We start from the raw sequence: 20,589 nt of genomic DNA on the forward strand, positions 1-20,589 counted from the left end.
CACATATATGACAAGACTGGTATGACAGTACATGTGGACGGTCAAAACATTTGGACCTAGTGGAAATGGATATGTTTTTTTGGAAATTTTTACCATCTTTCTGATTAATTAACATATTAAATTGTGCTTGACAAATAGTTTAAGAGCCTTACTGACATTTGTTAGCTCATTTTTAAATTTAGTTCGTGATTTTGTAAATTATGACTTATTATTCATATGATCTATTGTATCAGAGCTTGAATATCATAACAACTAACTAGTAGTGTAGTGGAATAGTTGAGTTCAGTTGTGATAAATAAGTAGCACAAAGGTTCTGATCACTTCTCAGGCATTTTTTTTATAGCTAAGCAATTTTACTTTTAATAAGGATAAAGCTAATTTAAAACTGCAATCATAATGGTATAACATAACATATATACTGATTGTTTGTTTGTTTGTTTGTTTCGGGATTTATTGGGCGCATTGGCAACTATGACCATAGTGCGAAACATATATACTGAACCTGAAAGCATAAGATATAAGATAAAACTTGATAGCATAATGCATATCCCTACATTTAGGAATCTGTTAGCGTAGTAATGTCAATTAAATTGATCAACGATGAAAATTAATTAAATCAATTAATTTTCATTGTTGATCAATTAAATTGTAAATGAAAATCATGCCCAAACTAGAGCAGCAATGCAATGGGCATGGCTCGGGAGGAGATCCGAAGGGGCAATTCTCCTACGAATCAGGGCCTAACAAAACATGCAGTGTTCTCCAATCTTTCTGGAACATGAAACGATACAGCCGGGGCGAGGGGGGGGGATGTCGCTGTGTGTGTGTGTGTGTGTGTGTGTGTGTGTGTGTGTGTGTGTGTGTGTGTGTGTGTGTGTGTGTGTGTGTGTGTGTGTGTGTGTGTGTGATTAGATGCTAACTCAGCATTTTTATGGGCATTTATGAGAGTTAAAGAGTAGGCTATACGCTCTCAAAGAAATTAAAACGAGGGGCCCATCAAGCTCTCAGCTGCACAACTCAAAGGCAGAGCTCACAATTGTGCATCAGACAACACAGTGGCAATCTCCAAGGCAGAATGGCTGGTCCTATAGAAACTAGTTATTGTCGGTGACTCTGTCACAGAAACAGAAAATATATTGTGCAAGAAGGATATGTAAAATAGGACCAAGGTATGTCGGCCAGGGGCAAAAGTAGATGCATTATAGAGCAAATATCTTTTAAGGGTGCAAGAGGTGATATTGTTGTACACATTGGCACTGATGATATTAAGAGTCGAAGTTCAGATGACTTATTTAAGGGGAACAAGGCACTGCGGGGAAAAGTCGCAGGTTAGAACTGAATTTGAAAGTGTCCGCAATTCTACCCATTCACACAATAGGGAGTACATGTTGAGACTTGTCAATCTGGAGAGAGAGGGTAAAACTCATGGGGTAGAATTTTAAATGGAGTATTCTGTGCTTCTTAACAGGAGAAACGGTTTTTACTGGAATGGGACACACTTAAATAGAAGGAGTGCAAGAATACATGCTGATGATATAGGTGAGTCGGGAAACTTCTAGACTGTGGGTGGGGATACACAAACTAATAGAGTAACCAGAGATGAAGGTGATTGATTCTTGCACTGCTTCTATTGGAAAATGCAGCAGTCTCGAAAGCAAGGCGTCAGGGATTTCAGGCCCTGCTGTGGGTCATCATGGAATAAGGGAATACATGGGCTGTGCGAGGGTAACTAAGAGTAAGAACATATGCATGTATACTTGCATGTGCACTAATGCCAGGAGTATTGTAAATAAACTTGATGAATTCGAAGTACTGATTAAGTAATCAAATGAAAACAGGACCGGAAGGGTGAAGGGATTATGCTCTTAGTTAAGAAGCACATACAGGAACTTCCCAACTTATGTAATACTCGACTTACAGAAATTTGACTTTATGTAAGTTTTTGCTGGCTGGTGCAAACTTCAAAAAATCGTGGAAATAAACCTGTGCTCCTGTTCTTTGCTGCCTGTTTACACTTTCTTATTCCAAAGGTGTTTTTCCTTCTGCTTAGAAATTTGCTTGTATCCAGCCAGTTCCTAAAAAGGGTGACAAATCCCTCCCATCCAATTATCAACCCATTGCAATTACTTCTACTCTTTCTAAAGTAATGGAGAAATCAATTAACCAACAACTCTTAAACTACCCAGAAACCTTCCATCTGATCAACGATCGCCAGTGTGGATTCCTTCAGCATCGATCCACTGGTGATATTCTGGCTTATTTTACCCATTTATGGACGAATTCAATGGAAAAGTTCGACGAACACAAGCAGTTGCTCTTGACGTCTCAAAGGCTACCAATCATGTTTGACATAAAGGTCTTCTAAACAAGTTTCCATATTATGGTTTGCCAACTGTTTTTTGTAACTGGTTATCCAGTTTTCTCTCTGATTGCTCACTGAGAGTGATGGTAGATGGCTCTCTGTCTTCTAACTTCTCCACTAATGCTGGTGACCCCAAAGGTTCAGTTCTTTCCCCCACTCTCTTTTTCTCTTGTATATCAATGACCTTCTTCCATTGACTGGAAATCCTAAACGTACTTTTGCCGATGATAGCACATTGCATTCCACTTTCCATTTTGAAAAACCTTGCCCTGCTCAATCAGCTTCAACTTCTCGAATATCTGCTACCAATTCCTTAAATGCCGATCTACAGGTAATTCTCTAGTGGGGCATAGACAACTTAGCTAATTTCAATCCTTCTAAAACGTATTGTCTTATATCTCGCAAAAAGGATACTTCTGCTCCTACGCTTATCTTTGGTGACAGTCCGATTTCTAGGCAAGTTGATATACCTCTTTTGGGGATTACCCTGACTTCTAATCTCTCTCTCTTGTCACAAGCACATTACAAATATTGCTTCCTCTGCATCTAAAAAACTTGCTTGGTTTTTTTTCTTTCGCTTTCGGCGTTAATTTTCTTCCAAACAGCTGTTCACACACTGTACAAATCGCAAATCCACCCTACCATGCAATATCGTTCCCACATCTGGGGCGGTGCGCCCAAAACATCTCTCAGGCTTCTAGATTCCATTCAGAAGAGAGAAGTTAGGTTAATTAATGACTCATCTTGAACAGAGTCTCTCCACTCGCTGTCATAGACGGACTGTTTCTTCTGCATGCCTGTTCTACAGATACTTCCATGGGCACTGTTCTTCTGAATTGGCTTCTATTAGTCCCGCTCTCTCTTCCAAAACAGTCCAAACATGTGCTGCCACCAGCCAACATCCATTTACTGTCCAACTTCAAATTCACAGAACCAATTTTTCATCTTCCTCGTTTATTCATTCATCTTCTGTTTTCTGGAACAACCTACCTTCATACGTATTTCCTGAAAATTATAGTCAACAGAAATTCAAATCTAATGTCAACAAATATCTTCTTTAGTCTTCTCAACCTCCAACCCAAACACGGTACCAAGTACTAGAGGTTCTAATACCTCTTGTGTTTGGGGTTTTCATTAAAAAAAAAAAAAAAGCATATCTGGTTTTCTGACTTCAACCGAAGCATAATACTAAGTATTACAGGTTCTTATACCTTTCCTGTTTGGGGTTTTCATAAAAATAAAAAAATAAATAATAATAATAAAATATATACAGTGAAACTTCCCTTTAATGGACAGCCATGGGGAACAAAAATGTGTCCGTTAGAGAGAAGTGTCCGCTAACAAGAAGTCTGAGGGAGAAAAAAAAAAAAAAAAAAGAAAAATCGTTAAACGTTTAATGTAAAATTAAATTAAAATATATACAGATTTTGAACAATATTTTTGTAAATAATATACAATTACATACACAAGAGATAAAGAAAAATCGTTAAACGTTTAATGTAAAATTAAATTAAATTATATACAGATTTTGCACAATATTTTTGTAAATAATATACATACAGTTGTGCTATGCATATTATGACTTTATCTTATAAAAAATACATGCAGTAATCACTTATTTTCTTCTGCACCTTCTTCCGGCTGATAATTTTGTTTTCAACATTTGTTTGGAGTGAAGAAACCATCGAAAGTCCTTCAGTATCTTCTTCAGCGGCGAAAAACATTTTTAAACGATTGATTTGTATGAGCACTTCTTCTATTTTCATCGGTGGTTCGTCGTTAATATGTTCTTCGACAGAATGACCTCCTTCCATTTCTTCATCCTCATGAGGAACTTCTTGAAAAATATCGATGATAATGTCATTGATATCTAGAGCACCATCTTCTGTAGTGAGGTTTGAGTGGCTATAAAGAAATATCTTTGTAGCCAGGGTCACTTGTAGCGGAAGTATCGCACATTATCAATAGATGCTGAAGTTCATGTTCTTCTTGGTGCTCCACATTGCTGTTCACAACTTCAATTTTTGCGTTTGACAAGCCAGACTTTACAAAACAGTTCACGACAGTTTGTTTTCTAATTGCGTTTACTGAAGAGGAAATCCATTGAATCACATCTAGGATGCAGATTTTCTTTGCAAGGTCACTCGTACATGATACATTGTTCATGTTTGCAATGAGATGTCTTAAAACAAGTTTTCTGTAGTGAAGTTTAAAATTTTTTATTATCCCTTGATCCAAGGGCTGACACTCTGCAGATGTGTTTGGTGGCAAAAAAATGATTTGAATGTTGGACAATTCAATGTGCGGGTGAGATCCAGCATTATCCATGAAAAGAATAATTTTTCTGTTTTGACAAATCATGTTTTGGTTAAAGTGACTTATCCATTCACTCATGATATCTCGTGTCATCCACGCTTTTGTATTAGACTTCCAATCAACATCCAAAAGATTCAACTTTATGCCCTTGAATCAACGAGGATTTTGTGGGTTTCCTATAACAAGAGGTTGTTCAAATTCTCCCAGCATATTTGTACACAATAGTACAGTCAAGCGTTCCTCAGAAATTTTTCCGCCCTGGCACTTTTCGTTTTTTAGACTCATTGTTTTTTCAGGAAGAGCTTTAAAAAACAACCCTGTTTTGTCACAGTTGTAAATATCCTTAGCTTCAAAATCACAACATAAATCTTCCAATTTGACGGTCCACTCTGTTACAACCCCAGTATCAACAGATCCACCTTCACCACTTACGGTTTTCCAAGAAATTTTATGCCAAGTTTTGAACTTGCCTAGCCATCCCACAGAAGCTTTGAACTCATTTACTCCCATATATTTCGCAACCTCCAAAGCCTTTTCCCTAATAATAGGCCCATTAATGGGAATTTTTTTAGCACGTGCGCGACAAATTTGAAGTCCAACAGTTTTCGGGAATGATTTTTGAACCTGATCATTTCCGTGTTGCCAAAATTGTTTGAGCAGTTCATTTTTTTTTTTTTAGGATGTCACTTACCTGCGTCTTCCCGATTTTGAATTTTGCAGCGAGATTGCGGAACACTATTTTTTTGCTGATCATACGCATTAATGAGTTCGACTTTATCTTTTAAAGTTAAATGTTTACGAGAAGACATTGTGCACTTTACACGACACTGAACAAAACTGAAACTGAAAAGACGAAAGGCCGACCATATTCTCCCCCCCTGCACACACCGAATTCATCAGAAGTTTTACATGTGCCTTAAAATTCTTGAAAAAGGGTTTAGAACCGCGACTTAAACCTTGATAAAATTCAGAGAATCGGAAATAGAAAATAAACACACGATTTAGGCAATACGGGGAAGAAACGTTCCTAGAAAAATGGCCGTGAGCTCGCCAGCTGTCCGTTATGGGGAGATCAAATTAAGTGTTAATCTAAACGAAACAGTGCAGATTGCCTGTCCGCGTCCATTACAGAGAATGTCTGCTAGACAGAAGCTGCAAACACATTAAAACCAATGGAGGTGAGTTGGGGAATTTGAAAATGTCCGTTGTAGAGAGATGTCCGTTAGGAGAAGTTTCACTGTATATACTACTTTAGGATATATGCGTAGGGTCAAAGGTTGTTAAAAAGATCTGAGATTAATTAACGATGTATGATTAGAAACAAAAATTAATTCTTAAAACTGTTAGTGTGACCTAACTACAGATAGTTCTTGACTTTACGAGTTAATTCGTTCCTAGTGCGTGCTCGTAAAGCGAAAACTCATAAAGCGGGAATTTATTTACCATAGACATATGGTTAAAAATAGGGGTTAGTTACGTTCTCAACAATGAAATTAGTTAGCTAATTGGTTTGTTTAAACAATGATTGATTTATCCAAATAAATGAAAATGTAGCCTGTAAAATCAAGCAAATTATAATAATAGGGAAATTATTAAATGTTAAAGAATGTTTATTCTTCATCGACTAAATGCACACTTGTTGATCACTCATTATTGGCTTGGCACTCATTGGTTTGTTGCACAAGGAGTCATCTTCTTCAGAAATGTTTCCAGAGGTGTTTGTTTCCAAGATAATCTTCTCTTTTAATTATAAATTTTACGATTGCATGCATAAGCATTTTTTAACGGCGCACACAAATTGCAACTAACACGATTCTCGTGGAGTAACAAGTTTACTAAGCTTTAAAAAAGGAATGAATCGAAGATTCTGAAAATTTATGTTTTTTATATGATTGAAGAATTCAGTAAAGGGGAAACACATTTCACCATAATAATGTAAAAAAAACCACACAATTCCAGCTATTGGCATTTTTGCAAATGGAAGAAGATTCAGTTTACTACCCGTTTATAATTGCTTGCAGTAACAGAAAAGCTCAATAAACCGGAAAGCGCAAATTGTTTTTATTGTTTTATGCTCCAGAAATGTGCTTTAGAAAAATATCACAAAGGCGTTTAAAATTGATTCTTATAACGGAGCATATGATAACGATGAAAGTAGTGCATTTTAATGATTTCAATTGGTAACTAATACAATTTACAAACCAAGTTCACGACCTTTTAGATGGCCTCAAGGTAAGGCTTGTGACCTTAAGGCATTACCTAAAAAACAATGTGTTATTGGGTTCACTTTACGATATGATGGTGTCTCTGGAACTGATTAATATGATAAAGCAGGGTACACTGTATTGTATAGCTACACACGTGGTATGCGGTATTTATGAATGTTTAACATTCATTTTTTGCAATTAATGTTCATATTTTCGATTTTGTTGATACTTGATGCTTGGGGAAAAAACTCATAAACCCGGAAACTTGTAAAGTGAGGACTGCCTGTATTTCATATGTTCACACAGTTACTGGTTATCATACTTAACACTAGCCACCCTGATTTAATGGTTCAAAATATTCCTGAAGTATAGTTTATACCAATCTATAAAATAAAAATAATATTTATAGCTCTATTTATATTCAAATGAATATAAATATAAAGCATAACACAAAGATATGCTTGCCTGCAACGTTGAATTTTAGTGCAAATATTATAGCATCTTGAAATGAGACAGCAACTAATCGAACTATGAGCACCACATTGTTATAACTTCAATTTACAGCCTGAGACAAATCTATAGTATTTATAGTGTGTGGGGGGTTTGGGGAGGGGAGCACCAAGGGTATCCCGAAAGATAATTTTATTTTCAGTTTGCCACTTTTGAAATAAAACTGAAAGAGGTTCCATTACTCGAGTTATTGAAGCAGAAAGTATGCTCTATTAGTTCCATTTAAAACCTGTTCCTATTACTGGAAATCAGTACTTTTTAACATTGAAAATAAGTTTTCTTAGACTTCAAATTATAATGGATAAATACAATCATAAGAGTTATATTTTGTTTTACCATTTGAAATTTTTTTATTCCTTGTTTCATGTTAGTCATATCAGCTTTGGAGAAAATAAATCACAAAAATTTTATAAATACCAAATTTTAAAATTACCTTTGGTATTCCTGTTTATCACTTAGAAGACTTTCTAAATAAGCAAAACTGAAAGCACGAAAGAAACAATTTCCATCAGGCCGAGTTCTCCTAAGGTGTTGATACTTGCTTCTAAGATCCTGAAAACATTTAAGTGTAACCCAGAGAGAATAACAGAAAAAGAAATTAAAATTAAAATAAATCTGACTGAACAGATATACTGATTATGATAAATATAAGAAAAAATCTTAGTGACATATAAATAGTGATTGTATTCGCCATATAGTGCAAGGAAGCCACAGGCTTTTACTACACTGGCAGCAAAAAAAAAAAAAAAAGTAAATATGAAAATACAAATTATATGCTTCCCTTCTTACACAGGTAACTAATCAGCTGACCATTAAATTTATTCAAACTGTCAGCCTCAACTACAAGTGGGGCAACTTGTTCCAGCAATCGACAACTTGCTGGCCAAAAGAAAACTTCCTAAAATCTAATCTAAACCTCAACCCCTGTAATTTAAATTTATGATCCCTAGTTCATTTTACGAATCCCCCTCAGAGCCTTATAAACCTCAATCAGGAAACTTCTGAGGTGCCTGGTTGCCAAGCTCTGTAGGCCACATAATTGGAGTCTTTCCTCATGTGGCCGTCCTCACCATTTGAGTTGCCCGTCTTTGTTCCCTTACAAGAAGCTCAATGTCTTTTTTTTCAGATGAGATCTCCATACTTGAACACAGTATTCCATATGTAGTCTTACAACTGCCTTATATAGTGGGATTATAACTTCCATATCTCTACAGGATAGCATTCGATAAATCATCAATAAGACACCATGGGCTTTCCTGGCTGCCTGTTTACACTGTTCAGATCTGCCCATATTGTACCTCCCTGATCACTTTCCTTCCTCCACTGTTTTTAATTCAACCCCACCAAGTGTGTAATTTATTTCTGGGTTATTATTCCCCAAGTGTAAGACTTCACAATTAGCAGCATTCAAACATAGCTACTACTTCTCTGACCATTTTTGAAGTCTGTTCAAGTCATCCTGAAGGAGTGCTGATAATTAATGACTCTGCCAATCTTTACATCATCTGCAAATTTTTGCAGATGATGTAAAGATTGGCATTTGCACCTTCTATCCCTACGTCGAGGTCATTTATGAAAATGGGAAACAACAGTGGTCCAAGAACTGATCCTTGAGGGACCCCCACTCCTGACATTACACCAATCTGAAGAATATCCATTAATCACAACCCTCTGCCATCTACCCTGCAGCCAACCAGCAATCCATCTTAGAATCTTACCAGTAATCCCAACGTGTTCAATTATATGCAGTAACCTTGTATTACGTTACGGTAAGCTTGAACAAGTCTGAACTGAATTGTGTGAATAAATGGAACATCTCTCTCAATAAAATGGAAATGTGCACAGTTTAACTGTGCACATCATGATGTGCACAATTAAACTGTCCTCATCATGATGTGCACAGTCCAAATCATGATGAGGAAGGGGTACAAGGAATGCTACAAGCTTCCACCCACAGAGTTTTGTATGGCACAGGTAGCATCGCAAGAAATATCTAACCATTCTGTCTTCTTCCTACAGAAGCAGCCAATTAACTACATATATAAAGTGGATCTTTGTTCTGAAACTACCATAGGTATATAGTTTGTGTGCAGAATTAAGGCAAATTGTCATGTAAATGCCTCATCCTAGGAGAGAGAGAAAGAGAGAGGGAGATCCATAAATAAATGAAAATTAACTGGCATAAAAATTTAATAAACTGTATATGCTAAATGTTCATTTAATTTCTGTACATCAGAAGTAATAAGTTTTTCTATTTGTTTGTTTGTTCATTCCAATTAAGTATTACTATGCCCATTTTATCATGGTAGCACTTACATAGCACACAGTAGAGGTATATCAAAATTAAGGTCTAGCAAGCTGCACTGACAGATATATGGGTTTGCAGGCTGTATTAGTATAAACAGGGGTTAAACTTTTTTTGGAAAGGGCCAGATCGTAAAATTTTTAGGCTCGGCAGGCCAGGTAGCAAGCTCGTAGATATTTACATGGGAAATTCTACTCATAGAACAACAAAAAAAAAAAAAAAAAAACAGGTTCAAAATCTTTTTATTAGGAAGTGATATTTTACATAATATTTATACACATGCTGACACTTACAAAAAAATGAATAAAATATTTCCATTTATTAATAAACGTATTATAGAACTGGTTAAATTTTGTACTAATGCGATGAATGTAATTGTTTTTTCTGAGATAATATTTCATCATACTGGAGTTCGAAGTTAGTACTTCCTATCATTAAAGTTTTTTGCAAATGGTCATCCGTTAATAATGATCTGTATTGCGATTTTACATATTTCATTTTCGAAAATGTCTTTTCACATTGGTAAGTAATCCCAAAACAGATATAAATCCCTGTGCATATGATTTTAATTGACCGTATTTATCTTCCGAAAGATATTTATAGAATTGGGTTAGATCCATTTCTTTAAACCTAACCTTTAGCATATCATCATTTTGAAGATCAATCACTTCCAACTGAAGGAAGCTCAAATGGATTTTGAAATGTGGAAATGTCTTTTGCACTTGCATCAAGATCCGAAAAACGCTGTTGTAACTGTAGTTTAAGTTCACAAAATATATCCGCCACGAATTTTTTTGGGAATGGGGATTTCGCTAATATTTGAAATTTTTTACAGCATGGAAAATGGTCAAACTTGGTTAATGTGATTTGTGTTTCAAACAATGCAAATTTTTGACGATAGAACTTTACGATAGAATACGTTTCACATATGAGCACTGTTTTCCCCTGTAATTTTAAGTTAAATTCGTTAAGATATCCTATGATGTCTGTAGCAAATGCTAATTTCCATAGGCATTCATTGTTAGATAATAGTGGTTGTGGGCAGTTTTTGTCATTTAGAAAAATTTCTATTGCTTCTCTGAGTTTAAAAAAATCTCAATAGAACTTTTCCATTGCTGAGCCATTGAACTGCTGTATGGTAGGGCAAATCAGGATATTCGGCTTCAATCTCTAATAAAAAATCACGAAACTGACCATGGTTAAGTCCACGAGAGCGAATAAAGTTAACTGCTGGCACAACTAGTTCAATAACATGACAGATTGAGGTTTTTCCCACAAAGAGCCTGCTGGTGAATAATACAACGAATTACCAGAGGTTTTGAACATTTAGCTTCTTCACAAGCCTTAAAAATTTGTCCGACTAATCCTTTCCCCATTCCACACATTTTTACCACCATCAGTTGTGACACATTTTAACTGATTCCATTGCAAATTGTACTGTGTTAGCGTTTTCTCGACTTCCTTGAAGATATCTTCGCCTGTAGTTGTTCCATGCAGACTATTCATAGAAGCTAATTCTTCAGTAACCTAACCTCAGTATTGACTCCTCGAATAAACAGCAACAATTGGGCAGTATCAGTAATGTCTGTAGACTCATCAAGAGCCAACGAAAACCACTTGAAATTTTTTGCCTTGTCTTTTAATTGACTCTTGATGTGGCTCCCGATGTCCTCAACTCTTCTAACAGTTGTTCTCGCCGAAAGACTGACAGATCGAAACAAATCCATTTTCTCTGGACACATTCCTTAGGTTGCCACAAGCAAACATGATTAATTAATTCACCATCGGTAAATGGTTTCCCTTTCTTGGCTAATAAATGAGCTATTCATAAGCTTACTTTAGTTACTGCTTCATTATTATTTTTTATTTTAATGAATAAATTGCGTTGTGATAATGCATTACGTTTTAAACTTTACAATTTTAGCTTCCATTGATTTTATGTGAGTTTTGAATATTGTGCTGCGTGCTTAGTTTGGTAATGACGATGTATATTGTACTCTTTTCGCACAGCTATTGTGTCATTACATAATAAACATGATACTTTGTCATTTATTTCTATGACAAAATAATTCACACTCCATTCAGTTTTAAAAGCATGACATTCAAAGTCCACTTTTCTCTTCATATTTGGTCTTGAGGATGACATGGAAATGGTAGGTAATAAATAAAAGGAAAATAAAAGATCTCAGAGCACTGTGACAGACAATACCACATGCGCCGCTAAAGCAAAACTGAGAGAAATGCTGGCAACACTTGTTCTACGGTAGACGACAGAATGCGAATATGCGACGCCAGTAGCACCATGCGCAGTCATTATTCTCAACTCGACTATCGGTTATTGCAGTGCGTAATTTGATTTATTTTTAATTTTTTTCATGTAAAAAACAATATTAATCTGCAGGCCGGATTAAAAAGAGGGGCGGGGCGTATTTGGCCTGCTGGCCGTAGTTTGCCTACCCCTGGTATACAATTATGAAAGAAGTTTACAAAATAATCTAGCGTGTTAATCCCTGCACAAGAATATATAATCTCCAAAACTGCAAGCCTTATGAATTAAAATCAGAAATAGGAAACTAACTGCACATCATTTAATTAAAGATTATCAAACTAATTTTTTTTCTACATTGAAATAAAGACTTATGAATAGTTATATAATTATGAATTTTTATAGAAAATTTATACAAGAAAAAATGGCAACAAGTGAAGTGCACTTTGAATAACTTCAGGATGCAAACTTATAAAAAAAACTTCATACAGTCCATCCCCCCTCTAATAATTTGTCTAGTTGTTCTTCCTTCAGTTATTCAAACTACAGGCACTCCTCTACTTATGTACAAATGACTTACATACATCTCGTGTATACATACAAAGCAGAAAGCTTCTAAAAATTAATAAAAATAATGTATTGCATATCGACAATTTTCAACCACATACACAACCAAAATCAGCTGCTGTGTACATGGTAACACTGCATCAGCTACCCGTGTGCCCACCTGCTGCTTGTCTATTCCTGATCCCTCAGAGTTTTGTTGTTCTTGTTTAGAATATGATCAGTGTTTTTCCTGTTACAAAAGATATTGTTATTTCCCTAACACGGACCACAAAGCAAAAAAGCAGTGAGAGCAGTAGTGGTAAACGGCACTCTGTCACAATGGAAATGAAACTAGACATTACAAAATGAGTGGAAAAGGGTGAAAAGCAGGATGATGTAGCATGTGTTGGGCTTGAGTTGCTCTACCATGGATACAATTTTACAGGACAAAAAGTGAATTCTTGAACACATAAAGCATTCTGTTCCAATGCAGTCAACAATAATAAGAAAAAAAAGTAGTCCAGTGATTGAAGACACTTTTAAGCATGTAGCTGGAAGATAGACAATGAAAATGAATGCCTCGTAGCCTATAGCCCATTCAAGGAAAAGCAAAAAGTTTATGTGAAGACAGAGTAAACAGGGTGAAAGTGCTGCTAAAGAGACTTTATGCAAGTCATGGATGGTTCAAACACTTCCAGGCATGAACAAATCTGATACACGTTAAAGTGAGTGGTGAGGCAGCTAGTGCTGATGAGGAAGCTGCCAAACAATATCCAGAATTCTTGTGGAATATTAATGTTAATGAGGAAGATAAACACATCTTTAATGTAGATGAAACCGGCTTGTTTTGGAAAAAAATGCCTGATTGCACGTATATTATGAAAGAGGAAAAGAAAATCCCCAGATACAAGGCAGCAAAGGACTGGCTAACTCTACTGCTGTGGAAATGCTGCCGGTGACTGCAAATGCATACCACTGCATACCACAAAATCCAATATCAAGGGTTCACTTCCAGTCAATCCGCATGTCTAACTCTAAGGCCTGGGTTACTCTCGAAATTTTCAAGGAGTGGTTCCACAAACATTTCATACCACAAGTAGAAAAGTACCACAAGCTGAAAACAACCCTCCATTCAAGATCCTATTAGTACAACACAATGCTCCTGGTCATCCACCTCACCAGGAGACCACTGAAGAGAAAGAAGTTGTTGAAAAGAATTTCTCCTGCAAGCAACTAGCTGAAGCTTTTTCTTTAATAGATAAAACACTATCATCTGTCGAGGTTCAAGATCCTAACACCGAGAGATTCACCAAAGTGGCAGCAGGTGTAAACAATACCACAGCCTGCTACAAATAAATCTACGAAGAAAAGAAGAAACTGTGCAGATTAAAATTCATTAGTTTTTCAAGAAAGTGGACACGAGCATATGGATGTAAGCATGCACATCCATAGGTGGTACCACAACCAGTCAATCTGTTCCATGATCACCAGAACCATCGAAAGTTTATGATCCTCCAACTCCACAACACCAATAATGTGAGCAAAAATGACAATGTGAGCAAATTAAACTCGTTTATTTTTGTTCTTGTATATTATATCTTGTTTATATACTATACAGTACTGTTTACGAGTATTAGAATAAATTACTTTTGAATAAATACTGTACTCTACATTATGTGTTTTATTCATTGTGTGTTTTTTTCCACCTAATTTAACTCGGTTACAAATCATTAAATGTTGTAAACAATACAGTACATATGGCCTGGTGAAGTTTGTTGGGAGTTATAATCTTGGTGAGTTGTACTGTACTGTATTTAGTAAATATCTACAAGACCAAAGTTGGACTTACATACATGGAAAAAAAAAAAAAGAAAAAAAAAGAAACAATGTGTACCCTGTACGCATGAAAGATGTTTTATTTTATGTGAAAACATCTTTGGCTTGGACGAGGTCGAAGGGAATTAGTACGAAAAGAACCCAAACATGTTTAACATTTTACAGCATTTATTTTTTTTCGACAGTTTCATGAATTTGAGGTTGCAATACATGTTCAATAGGTAATTTATTTACAATGGGTTTGTGATAGCTAAAATATGATTCATTCACTTAGATTGTAAAGAGTTTAAATGTCTTTGAAACACAGCATCAGTTATTGTTCCATGATTAGTAGTCAATACAGATCTAGAAGTATTTAACATTAGTCCAAATTTATTTTCTAAGAAATCAGTCAAAGGTATGGATTGAGCATCTGCAAAATTAACATTGAAATCTCCACTGAGTATCATTGGTATTCAGTTGCATTTCTTGTGAGAAAATTATTGTAGCAATGCAGCTCCTTCAATCATGTAAGGAAGTAAAACGAAATGGATGCATTCAATGATGTGTTCGATCTTTTGAATAGGTGAAATTTAAACGACTACCGACAAAATCATTTCACCATTAGGAAGAAGCCATTCAGCTGCACAAATGTCTCCAACAGATCTAACATTCACAGATTTGCCAACGGTTTGTAGACAAATCACTTCCATATGAGAAGTAACAACATGAGTACGATTTTCTCAAACGAGAAGATCAACACCACCAGTTGTTGATCTCCTCATTTGAACTGAACGAAACAATTGAAGTTAGGTATGCTTACTTCTTTGTTATTTAGCCACGTTTCAGAAAGTAGAAGTAAATTGGATTGTTGTGTAACTGCATCAGTGAGCTTGTCACTGTGAGCACGTAAGCTTTGACAATTTAACGTTAGAATGGAAAGATCTTGTCGTTTACTAATGAATTCGTATAAAGTACAGGTAGCCGTCGATTTACGTCAGGGTTAGGTTCACGGGGGGACAGTTGCAAATGGAATCCTTTATATAATGGAGTAATGAGAAATCACAGGGTTAGGTTCCAGACACCAAAAATTTTACCTACCCTTTTCAATACTGAAGTATTTCAAGTTCAGAAATAAACTTGGCAAGGTAAAGAAAGCCAACATGAGAACGACGAGAAACATAGGATAACTCACGTGGAAAATTAGTTTCCCGACACCGGACTCTAGAGCTGCTCACTTGGTAAACAGACGGTAGGTGTTATCAGTCTGGAGTCGAAATTGAGAAGGATATATTGATTGACAGGTAGGCGTGGCAAACGATGAAATGATTGGTGGTGGGCGCAACAGAGGACGAACTACTGTGTAGTCACTGTTTGGCATTATAAAGTGTATTTATGAGTAAAGAACGGTGCATAACAGTTTTGTAATGAACAGGTAAACAGGTAATAGTAGAGATGAATCTTTTAAAGATGGAAGAAATTTGTAAGGAAAATAAAATGTTGGTTGATTTTTTGATGAAAACTAAATTAATAAATGTTTCGTTCTGTTCATTTTTATGTTCTTCATTATGTTTTTTTCTCATTATTAAAAGCAGATTTTTGGAGTTCATGAGTGTTTTTACTATACTGTTGATTTAGGTTTGGTTATGAAAAAAGGAAAAGGTTTCTTTATTTTTTGTTATATTTCGTAAACTGACCTTAAATGGTAGGTTAGGAAATAATAGAAACGGTTTCCTTATATTTGGTGACATAACTTTAAACACGTTAGATTAGGAAATAATATAAGTAAAGAAAGATTATATATATATATATATATATAGTGAATAGCTATTGAGGTGTTGATTGATGTTATGATACGTGTATCTGCACGAGTGTCTTTAAAAATAAAAGTACCGTAATAAAAAAAATAATATTTTGTTAATAAACAATTTATGTGCTAGTCCCCATGATTCTAAAGAAAAAAGGTTCGGTTATCCCCTCCATTTTGGGAGGGGGTCAAGCTCCAATGGGAATGAAGTGGTGGTAACCTGACCTTTTTTCGTCATTAGGGCATATTATTGAACAAGAAAATAAAAATACAATCATAAAAAAATAAATTTTTTTATGACTGTATTTTTACTTTATGACAATGTATTTCTAAATATGACTGTGATTCTAAAAAGAAAAGGTTAAGTTACCCCCTCCACTTTCGGGAGGAGTTCAAGCTCCCATGGGATTCAAGTGGAGGTAGCCTGACCTTATTTCGCCATTATGGAAAGCGTTCATTAGGGCAAGTTACCATTAGCCTATCTGTCAATCAATATATCGTTCTCGACTTTGCTCCAGACCGATAACACCTACCGTCGTTTACTGAGCAAGCAGCACTAGAGTACCGTATCAGGAAACTAATTTTCCAAGTAAGTTATCCGTCGTTTCTCGTCATTCCCACGTTGGCTTTCTTTACCTTCGCCATAAACTTTTTTAATTAAAAATGTGTTTTATTTTTAAACTACATAAATACAGTTACATATAATAAATAAAAAATAAATTACAAAACATTTTGACAGTGGCATAATGCCGAATTTTCAGTTTGTTTTTGAAGGTTCTGGTTGAGGATCTTCAATTAAAGGCACTGGTTGAGGAGGTTGCCTTTTTTGAAGAAAGAAGCAAGTGTTGATTGCTCAAATTTCTTCCTCCTTTCTTTAAGAATTTCAAAATAACAGGTCAGGGTTGATATGACACCCCTTTTAACTGTGGCACTCCTCTACCAGTCATGATCAATGTCACAGAGCTCATTAATGAGGGACTCTACACTTGCAAGAATCGGTTGTAGATCACTGGTCTTCATAATTTTTAGAGGAGAGTCTTCTTCTTTCTCTTCTTCTTGCTGTTGGCTAAGTCCTGCAGCTTCAAGGTGTTCATTTGAAAGAGCCTGTGCATGACTTTTCAAGAGCTCAGTTACATCTTCAACTGTAACTTCTTCTAACTCTGCCTCTTGTGCCAGCCTGCTCATGTTTTCTACACCATTCTGTTGTGGCTCAAATTGTCTGAAGTCATGCAGCCTCTTGTGACAGCCTGCTCATGTTTTCTACACCATTCTGTTGTGGCTTGAATTCTCTGAAGTCATGCATGAAATATGGGAGTTTACGCAGCACTCCATTTAGACAATTGACAATCACTTCCTGCCAGACTGTGTTAATGTGATTGATGCCCTTTAAGACATCGAATGACCGCCAATATTCTCTGATGATAATGTTGGACTCATCTAAAGCTTTTACCATTTCTGTAAATGTTTTCATCAATAAGCTTTAAAGGTGACTATTATCCCCTGGTCCATCAGTTGCAAAACTGATGTATTATCTGTGACTGGCTCAGATTGTCCTTGATCACGTGTACAGGTCACGTGAACAGTGCATAATACATAATACAGTATGATGCCAATAAATTTTGTTTGACGATTTAAACTTTCAATTATAAAAAAATTTCAAAAATAAATATCTATGGCCTTGTGGTCAGTGACCGATGCTATTGAGAATCGGACAGCGCAAAACGAAGGCTACCTGTATACTGCATGGTAAATAAAGGATTACTCGACAACCTGGTCATTTCAGCTTGAAGTGCAAGAGTAAATGTAGCGTTTCTCAGTCCATGATAAAATTTCTTTTCTCCATTTGCAGCAATAATGTAAAGATTATTGATATTGGTAACTTGAGATAAGGCAACGTAAATTAGTTGTTGTTCGTGACATTTCTCATATTCATAAACTACGGAATCAAAAGTACCTCCCTGAAATTTATCAATGGTAATAGCACAAGTCAGTATTAGTGGAAAATGATTTTGTTTACCTGAAATCATTCTGTTGTTATTCAACGAAACACTAGCACTTCATATGATTGGTATAGCTTCTAAATCGATTTCTCTAGCCATAGCAAACCAACAAGCCTTCATTCTAGCAAGTTGACCCATGGCAGATGATCCTGGAAATTTAAACCAAAGACGTTTAAGCACAATTAGTCTCTTAGTCATATTCAATACATGCCAATTTTCCCAAAGCTCCGTTAGCCAGACCATCAGACATGTGGTTATCAAGTATGGTTTGTCAATAAGTAAAAGAAGTTCATACAGTAATCCACTGGTGTTTAATACTACCATTTTATTAAAGTTTTTGAAGCAAATGAGCCTCACATTTTGCATCTCTGCACCGTCCTGAAAATCTTCAGGTAATTCATTTGAACTCAAATCTTCTGGATTGAAATCTTCAGGAAATTCTTGAATATAATTTTGTGATGTCGACGGTCCAGTTTCTTGATGAGAAGTCAATGTTGATCAAAATTTTGAGAAGCAGATTTTTTTCAACTCTGCATTTTTTTTCATTCTCTATGTTTCTGAACTTGTTCTTTTGTCGAAATGGAAGCTTCTTCAGTGGCTTTGAAGCTTTTATTCTTGCATAGGCTGAGGGAGCTGAAATATAATTTTGTTTCTTTTTGTATGATGCAATTGAAGCTGATTGTTGCAGTATACTCTGACTAGCTGGTTCAGGAATCAATTGAAACTCCTTGGGTAATTCATTTGAACTCAGATCTTTTGGATCGAAATACACAATGGCTGAAAGGAAATTTCTGCACAACTATCCTGGAACCATCCTGCCTCGATTTAAATTTGCGCCCGTTATATTGTCAGAGTAAGAGTAGGGATGGCAAAAAATTTAGCTTACTCTATCCATTCAAAGTTGTAAGCACAACTCTTTGACCCATCCAGCACCCAGTTCAATGCTACAGCTTACGCTTGAGCATTAAAACAACACAACATCCTCAACAACAGACATCTCTTTCACACAAGGTAACTATTGTCAGAGACTACTGTCAGAGAAATCAGAAATATATTTTGAAAAGCAGTTATACTTTAAGGGTACAAAAGGTGATGTTACACACATTGGTACCAATCATATTTGGAACAGGAAGATCTTAAAAAGAGAAGGATGGTTGAGAATGGATATGCGGAAATTTGCCTTTAGCCAGCGGGTAGTTGATTACTGGAACAAACTTCCATCTATTGTTATGGAAGTTCACAGCTTAAATAAATTCAAGTAAGAACTAGAAAAACTATTGGGGGGAATAAATAGGTGAAATCAGAAGTGTCTGTGTTTTTTTGTTTTTTTTGGCTGATGCTGTATAAGCTTGCTTTCTTGCATCTTTTTGCCCCTACTAATGCTAAAACATTTCTCTATACCTGTTTAATCTACAAGTAAAGGACAATGCTGAGAACGAAGTCACAAGCTAAGATTAAATTTGAAGAGGTCTGCAATTCTTCCTAGAATTGCAGACCCCTTCAAATTTAATCTTAGCTTGTGACTTCATTAGAATTATTATTAAGCATAGAATTATTATTAGAAGGAGAGGCTGTTTTTAAAGGAATGGAATATGCTTAAACAGAAGTAGTGCAAGAATATTTGCTGATGCTATCAGGGCAGTGTTTCCCTCTTCTAACAAAGGGAGAAAAAACACAGACTAACAGATTAACAGCAGCCATAGGCAGAAGTGCACATGATTCTTGCAGATTTTTTTCAAGCTTTTATCAGGACATACAGTAGCCTTGAGAGCAGGGTGTTTGATTACAAGGCCTGCTGGAGTCTTCACTGGACAAGCTGACACATAGGCTGTGTTAGGGTAACTAAGAGTAAGAACAGAAGCATGAATACTTGCATGCACACTAATGCTAGGAACACTAAACAAATTTGATGAATTTGAAGAGCTGGTTTAATTCAGCCAAGGCAGATATTGCTTGTACACTTGTAAATAATCAAATGCATGCATCTTAAGGATATCAGAAACATGCTGCCACTCAGGCAAAAAGAATATGGAATTTGAATACAGTGAATACAATGTGAAGAGTAAGAACAGGCAGTGCAGGACAGGAAGGGAATGGGGATTGGTAAAGCTCGACCTCAGTTGGTAACAACAGCATATCGTCTTAAGGATGGATATGCCATTTCATAATTTTTTTTTTTATTTATTAATTCAGTTGTTATAATATTATGTGTTTTGAGAAATTTACATAAAATGATGTAAAGTGAACATATAAACAATGAAACTCTAAGTAAAAAATATACTACAATTATAAGAAAGAAATTACAAGAATTACAATTACACAAGAAAAGAACTAAACATTTTCCACACAAACTTTGCAACTTTTTTTTTTTTTTTTTTTTTTTTTTTTTTGAGCACTAAACAATTCGGTGTTTCACACTTCACAAACTTATAAGTCATCATTATCTTTTTTTGTA

General features: G+C 35.7%; 1 protein-coding gene across 3 annotated transcripts in view; it reads right to left on the reverse strand.

Moving 5' to 3' along the window:
- The window catches only part of LOC150084652 (ubiquitin thioesterase OTUB1), a 297,048-nt gene that overhangs the window by 156,051 nt on the left and 120,408 nt on the right, over window positions 1-20,589 (reverse strand). For all 3 annotated transcript variants that reach the window (XM_090375384.1, XM_090375383.1, XM_090375385.1), the window contains one exon: window positions 7,829-7,947. In XM_090375384.1, coding sequence (XP_090231510.1) covers window positions 7,829-7,947 — 119 coding nt within the window. The remainder of the gene's footprint in view (window positions 1-7,828; window positions 7,948-20,589) is intronic.

The sequence above is a fragment of the Mastigoproctus giganteus genome, chromosome 6 (genome assembly GCF_048544385.1).
Source record: "Mastigoproctus giganteus isolate SK-2022 chromosome 6, ASM4854438v1, whole genome shotgun sequence".
NCBI classification, from domain to species: Eukaryota; Metazoa; Arthropoda; class Arachnida; order Uropygi; family Thelyphonidae; genus Mastigoproctus; species Mastigoproctus giganteus.